This window comes from Musca domestica, unplaced genomic scaffold, assembly GCF_030504385.1.
Source record: "Musca domestica strain aabys unplaced genomic scaffold, Musca_domestica.polishedcontigs.V.1.1 48, whole genome shotgun sequence".
Classification (NCBI taxonomy): domain Eukaryota; kingdom Metazoa; phylum Arthropoda; class Insecta; order Diptera; family Muscidae; genus Musca; species Musca domestica.
Window position 1 is genome coordinate 7,294,026 of NW_026712340.1, and position 7,841 is coordinate 7,301,866.

The 7,841-nt window shown below is 35.7% G+C and overlaps 1 protein-coding gene across 1 annotated transcript; it reads right to left on the reverse strand.

Annotated features, from left to right (window-relative positions):
- Window positions 1-1,797: 1,797 nt before the first annotated feature.
- LOC101892633 (uncharacterized) lies at window positions 1,798-7,296 on the reverse strand. The gene is made up of 2 exons (XM_005187837.4): window positions 6,746-7,296; window positions 1,798-3,210 (listed from the first exon to the last, which is right to left on the reverse strand). The coding sequence occupies exons 1-2, from the start codon at window positions 6,785-6,787 to the stop codon at window positions 2,020-2,022; spliced, it is 1,233 nt and encodes a 410-aa protein (XP_005187894.1). The 5' UTR covers window positions 6,788-7,296; the 3' UTR covers window positions 1,798-2,019.
- Window positions 7,297-7,841: the final 545 nt, after the last annotated feature.

Below are 7,841 nucleotides of genomic sequence, written 5' to 3' on the forward strand. Positions count from 1 at the left end.
CCAACTTTTGTAGACAAAATACGAAAATGTCCATTCCAGTGACTCTTTGGAGAATTCGCAAATACAAGAAAGACGCACTTCTGACTATTTCGTTAACGCTGATTTCGTTGAAGAATATAGTTAAAGTTGCTATTATTCGAAAATTAGAGAACGAAACCTGATGGTTTTCTTTTATTATTTGTCACAATATCTTGTGGAATTCTTTCGAGTATCTCGCCTACATAAACTGTATCGTTTATTATAGTGTTGTAGGGTATTCAACGGTCGGCCCCGCTCGACTGTAGCCTTTGCTTACTTGTTTTCTAATCAAAATCCCGATACATATTCCAAATTTCTTTGGAATCCAACATACATATCGTGTAAGGTGCATAAAATACATGAAATCGGTCGAAAATATATATGAGAGCTATATCCAAATCGGAACCGATTTTAATATAATTTGACAAATGTATATTTGTTTTAATTTCCGCTACACATTTCAAAATCTGAACCGATTTCAATTTAATTTGACCAATTCATTTTGGCTCCCAATTCCGTTACTTATTTTAAATTTCATCACAATTGGAAATACATATCGTGTTTGGTCCACCATACATGAAATCGGCCGAAAATGTATATGGGAGCTATATCCAAATCTGAACCGATTTCAATATAATTTGTGAAATCAATTTTTTAGATAAAATCTATCACACGTTTCAAATTTCATTGAAATCGGGGATACATAGCGTGTTTGGTGCATCAAATGCTTGAAATCGGCCGAAAATATATATGGGAGCTATATCCAAATCTGGACCGATTTCAATATAATTTGACAAATTTATTTTCGGATTAAATTCCGTCACACATTCCAAATTTCATTGGAATCGAACGTTCATATTGTGTTTGAGGCATCAAATAAACGAAATCGGTCGAAAATATATATGGGAGCTATATCCAAATCTGTACCGATTACAATATAATTTGGCAAACTTATTTTTGTTCCAAATTCCGTTACGTATTCCAAATTTGGAGACTGTGTCTTCAACCAATCAATAGATATGTGCATATAAAATCTAAATTTTTGGGAGGTACCTCCGATTCTGATGCTATATCTCCAGTTCCAAGTGGAAATTCAAAAATGTATATAGCCTATGTTACTTTCAGGCGATGTTGCAGTATATATGGAAATTTTCAGGAAAATCTATTCAGCAGTTTTCGAGTCCATAAATTACAAACAAACAAACATACAAACATTTTCCTCTTTTATAGATATAGATTTATCCGATTTCAGGTTTATTGTGCACCAAACGGCTAATATCAACCGAAATAGACAGAATTTTATCAATTCCGAAATAATTTATTCTAGAAACAGGTACTTCAAATTTGGTGGAAATCGGATTTAGGTATAACTATAGCTCACATATATATGTTTCATCCGATTTGGGGTTTTAAGTCTCTCACATGCGTAATATGCACTCCACAATAATAATATTTAATCCAGACATAAATTACGGCTCGAGAATACCTCTGGCAAGTTTTATTGAGATCGGTTCAAATTTATAGCTTCGGTATAGATATTCATCCGATTTAAAGGTTATTGTTCATCATGCCTGTAATATCAAAATTCATTTTGTCCAGTCATTACCATTTTAACTCTTTGCATATGAAACATCAAAATGGAGAACCTATGAATTATTATTCTACAGAAGAATTTCCAAGGGTTTAGCTGGGCAAAGAAAAAGTCTTAAGTCGGCAAAGAAAAGTCTTAAGTCGGAATACTTACCATCATACCATAACCAAAGTAACAACTAATTTCACTTTCCTTTTGAATAATATAATTAAGATTGCATGAATAATTTATTTCAATCTGGGCGGAGCTTGGTAGGAGTCTTGTGCATTATATATGTAATTTTTGAGTTACATATGTTTGTATGTGTAGGTATGTATGTATGTTAGTAGGCATGATAACAATTAAGGGCACTTTTTTCATAAATGTATATATATGTATAGAATAATGTATATTTTGGAGTTTGGAGATTCTTATTCCACTTCCAACCATGTCTCCAATGTTGTGGAACTGGAACGTAAACTTGATTTAGCTGGAGAATTATTTAGGTGGTGATTGGCATCGAACACGGGAAAATCATCATCCTCCAAAGAATTGCCGTTGATATCCCACTTGACGACAGGTGTCAGCTTGTAGAAGGCATCCCGCTGCTCGCCAATGAACAACTGATGATAATTACCATCGGTAATACAACCTAGACTAACGTTGAGTGGAAGCAAATTTTGATTAGATGGTTGGGAGGAGGTGTGATAATAGTGATGCTGTTGCGGCGGAGGTTGTTGGGGCGAATGCTGCAGCTCTAGCTGAATGCCATCACAATTATCAGAGGATTCTTGGAACTCGCAAGCATATCTGTTGATGGCTGGATTCTGAAGGCCTCTGGTGGTGGTATCATCCTCTCGCTTGGCATCTGCAAGGCATTCGCCCGGCATTGAGGAAGTAAACATTTGGTTGTCAATGCCGTTGAAACTATTTCGAGTCCGACAAATGGTATTGTTGTTGTTATTTTGATTTTGCATTAGATTGGTGGTATTTAGAATATGCTCCTCATCAGTTGGCTGGGTCAATTCCTCATTGTCGTCTTCGTCGCGAATTATGTAATTGTCTAGGCTACAAGTGGACGGGGTATGGCGTAGATAGCGGACATCTTCTTTGTACTTGACCTTCTCGAAAACAACTTCGATTTTCTTTTCAACGTCGTCGAAATCCTCTTCTTCACTAAATAACGAAGTGGGCCTCTCACGTGAGCACTCCCTTGCCGAACACTTTGCAAATTCCGGATCATAGGGGATTATTTCGGAAGCTGTATCGCTGCGTAACTGTTGAAGACGCTGAAATTCATAACCATCTGCTGTGAGAAATAATTTTGAGGTTAAACTTTGGAGGACAGGTTTATCCGAACTTAGATCTTCCAAATGAATGGGTAATTTTCGTTTGGTTCTCTCTTTTGTTATATCCTCTGTGGAGGAGAGCGGAGAGTGAGATTTATCTTTGTGTTTCTTATAGCAAGTGGAAAGTTTTTGTTGTTGCGGTTGCATGCATATGTTCTCATTTTGATTGATGTCCCTCTCCTTAGCCTCCACAGATATGTCCACATCGGTCGATATGTCCTCCTCTTCCAAACGTTTAAGGAAAATCTGTTTGTTTGAAATTTTGCGAATAAGCTGAAATAAAGAAAGAGTAGGAATTTTTGTAAACAACGGTAAATATGTTTGGGAAAAACATAATAACAATTGGAAAGTGTCAGATGGAAAACTTTTTTAATAGCCCCCTACAATGCAAATTTTAGTCTCTTTTAGAGAAGGCAATGAAACAGACCTTAGAGGATCACAAGCAGATATGATAGGGAGAAGCACAGCGCACAGAAAGTCTAGAAAATCATGAAAAAATACCAGTACGTCGAACGAAAACAAACGAAACGATTAACGTACCGCGCACAATAAGACACAAACTTTTAAAATTTTTTCAATCGTTTTGTACTCCGAACAAAACAAAACCACATACATTTCAATGCCAGTCGTACACAAACAATACGATTGCCTTTAACGTATTGTTTGCGAACGAATCGCTGGGAAACGTTTCCAAACGTTTGCTGTGCGTAATGATGACTGGTACATTTAGAGTTGGCACTCAACATTTTGATTTTTCTACCGTTTTACATTGTATGATAGACATAATAAATTAATAAATAGCCATGAATTTATTCTAATATTAGGTTTTTCATTATTTGTAATAAGCTAATGTACAGGGAAACGTTTGCAAACGTTTGCAGTGAGTATTGTACTGTTTCGTTGTTGCGTCATCCAGTATAGTACGTTTCAGTATTGTTTTTGTTTCCACTCATCCACACAAACAATACAAAATAAAACACAAGTCCCGTTATCTTAATATCGGTTTTGTTTCGTTTCGTTCTTCGAGAAAATACAGAACGGAACGATTGCAAAAGTTTCCAATAGTTTCTTTGTGTACGCTGATTTTAATATCCATTGAGTTTTGGACATGCAGCTATTCCATGACGAACCTTAATGCAGCGGCCACATTCCATAGTATTCCACCCCAAAACCATAGGAAGCATCAAATGTGGGCTAATTAAAACTAGAGACTTTAAGTAATCGATTAATAGACGTTTACCTTGACCTTTATTTATAAAAGAGTAGAGAAATAACTGACTGACCCAAAATCAACGCCCAGACGAAGCGGTTGAAGCTGAATCTTCAAAATTTGCACGAGACCCAGTCTTTGTGCGTAGGTATGTGAATTAAGTATTAAAATATACTAAAAAATTAATACATTGTATTTGACAAATGTAATGAGCTAGAATTCAGAGTGAGAGTCAGTAATGTAGTGCAGGATAGATGTACCAATTATAAAGGTTACGAAAAGTTCTAAAATGGTATCATTTGGTGGGTTAGCCTCCATGTGTCCAGGTTTCCGAAATGTATCCTATAATTGTTCGAAAAGTACTGAATGGTATTAAACATGATATTGGGTGATGGAGTAGGGTCGCTGTCCACGTGTATCTTGGACTTATGGAGGTGGTTTGGGAGATGTGTCCTATAATTGCTCGAAAAGTACTAAATAGTACCAAATTTGGCATTAGTCGAAGGAATAGGGCTAGATTCATTAAATTTAATATTAAGTTCTCTGTTGGCATCTGAAACTGAGATATGAAGATGGTTTTGGAAATGTGTACTACATTTAGTACCATATAGCAAAATATGGTACTAAATGTGGCACAATTTGTATTGGTTGAACAGATAGTTCTTGAAATCTGAAATTTGGTAGGGTCGCTGTCCACGTGTATCCTGGACTTATGATGTTGGTTTTTGAGATGTGTCCTACACTGAAAGAAAAAGCTTCATACCTTCAATGAAATTTTTTATCGATTTTGAAACAACTTAGAGGTTTATTGAATAAACGAAAAAAGTTTCATTGAGTTTCGTTAATGTAAAATTAACGAAATTGTTCATAAATATAATGAAAATTCTTTATTGATTCAGTGAAACACATTTATTAATGCAATGACATTCCTTCATTAATACAATGAAAGACATTCATTAATGCAGTGAAAAACATTTATTACCAAAATGAAAAAATGGTATTTGTAGTTCGTAATGGGTTCTAGCAAAACATTGTTGATATCGGTCCAAGTCTTTATATAGCCCCCATATAACGGTACCTCCCGATATTCGGTATTTTGATGGGTTTTGTCATTTATTTTTACGGATTTGTCTAAAAATTGGTATTTGTTGGTCATAATGGGTTCTAGCTCCGGTGGCGAAACATTGTATGTATAGGTCCACGTTTTGGTACAGGCCCCATATAATAATACCCCCGATGTTCGGTACTTTGATGATTCTAGCAACATTATACACCTTAATCGTTTCAAATTTCGTATTGGAAGATCTTAATGTGTACTACAACCTATGGCAAAAATTTTCGTATGCAGGTCCACGTTTTCGTAGCTCAATATAGCGGTTTTCGTTTAAGCTGTATATTCCGACGGATTTTTTAAAGTTTTTTCAAGATCCTTCAAAATGGTGTATGGTATTAAAAGTTCGGTCAGGCCACACCACACTGTGGTAGAGGGTGATTTGTCGTTGTGCATTTGTTTTTAACAGGTAGAAATACGTGAGATAAACCCTACTTTTTTTGGATGATCTTTATAAAATCACGTTCTGAGTCGGTTTATGCATGTCAGCAAGTCTTCTCTTTTAAATGTGAAATACCAGCGCGATTTTCTTCAAATTCCTCACACCCAATCCTGAATAATTATAACTGTTATAAAATGTGGAAAAAATCAAATTTCGTACATCTCAATATTTCTATCAACGCCGTAAAGCTAATAAAACGCGAAATGAACATTCTATTCCTTTAAAACTCGGCACATCCTAATATTTATTCCATCATGAGATCAGGTGTGGATATCGGAATACTCATTCCTGTAATCTCCCACAAAGGGGACAGAATTTTGAATAACTAAACGCTCATAAAATGCAAAAACATAAAAATTTCCCAATATTTTTACTACCCTCTGGTACCTCCTCCACTATATTTCCATAATGTATTTCGTCTAGTCTTTACAATTTTATGTCTATGTAATTGGTTTTCTAATTAATTTTTGGAAATCGTAACTTCTTAACTACATTATGTTTCGCAATTTTAAATTCAACTCTGTTGAATATTGAAATCCGATAATTTTGTTTTTAAATGTTTCTTTTATTATCCATATTTAGACCTATTGAATCCTTTAAATGTAATTAATCTTCAAATGCCTTTAAATAACTGTTTAAGTTTTTCCATGCCGCTTCCTTTCCGAGAAATAACAAAACAAAGTTATTTTAAAATATCCTGCGGAAATACAAAGGCCACAAATTCCATAGAATATTTTTAGGTCAGCTATGGAGGGGTTACTCGTTTCATGCTCTAGAAAATTTCCACGTTTATTTTATCATTTCCTGTTTTGTGGTCATTAACATGGCCCCGTCGTCGCTGTTTTGTTCGAACGCAACAACAACAGCGCCAACAAAACATTACAAGGATAATCGCCCATCTATTGTTATGGCTTTCTAAATCAATATTATTGATTTAGTTTTGGGGCGCAAATACAACAACTATTAACCAATGGGATAGCCACTGTCCCCCGAACCTATCTCTACTAATTATTTTGCCAGAACACGCAAAAAACGCCACACTTACCTTTATGCAGGACTTTTTCGTACGTTTCAATAGGTGCGACATGTTGCCTTGGAGTTGTTGCTGTTGTTTGTCGAATAGCACTTTTCAAAATTCTCAAAGCCATTACCATTTAAAAAATCTTTCAGTGAATTAAATTTAGTATTAATTTTTGTTGTGTTTTATTAGCTCTGGTTTTATTTTTCTTTTATTTTTCGCCTTTCTTTTAACTATTCTTCTCTGTTACATTTCAACAAAGAAAAAACGAAAACAACCGACGGATTTTTCGTCAGCAGCCGTTAGCTGGCTGGCTGTCTAACGCGTTGAACCCCCAAAAAGTGACTGCATTACCATGGAAAATAGAGTGGCCTACTAAGTGGGGGTCACACGCTTCTGCGGCAAGGCAGTGGTGAGCCTGTCTGCTCGCCTTCCGCCAGTCTCCTGTCTGCTCTCCAATCATCCAGCCAAGTCATGGATGGCATGCCATTGAGGCAATGTTTAACAGCTTAACACCCATTGCTCAAATAAGGAACTGCTGTGCTGCTGACGTTTCTGCTACTGCTGACGTTGTTGCTTTTTCGGACATTGAATACTGAGCGTCGTTTTTCATGACAAGGATAAGACTTTCCATCAGTTTGTCTTAAGAATTTCCATGCTACTTAAGGTTCATTCAATTTACGTAAATTCAGTTATGTTCGTTGTATGTATTCATTTTATATTACTATAAAACTACACACATTTGTACATACATACATAGCTATCGTAGAAGTGAGTATACACATCTGCAAATATTTGTATTCGTGTTATGTGCAAAACAGGGTTACCCTTACATTAGGGAATTTTTAAATCCCACGACTATTTTAAATCCCTCCATCATTTTGTTCGTAATACTTTTTAATATGTGTTGGAGACATCAAAAGTATTGACTGCCCGGCCGAACTTTAAGTTCGTCATTCCATTTGTAACTCATCGAAACAATAATTTTAGGCCCAACAAAGCACATATATTCTTGATCAGCGTAAAAATTTTAAGACGATTTAGACCTGGCTGTCTAAAATTTTGCACAGATCAGTTTTTCGTCTGCAGGCAGGTCAAGTTGGAAGATGGGCTATATCGGTCC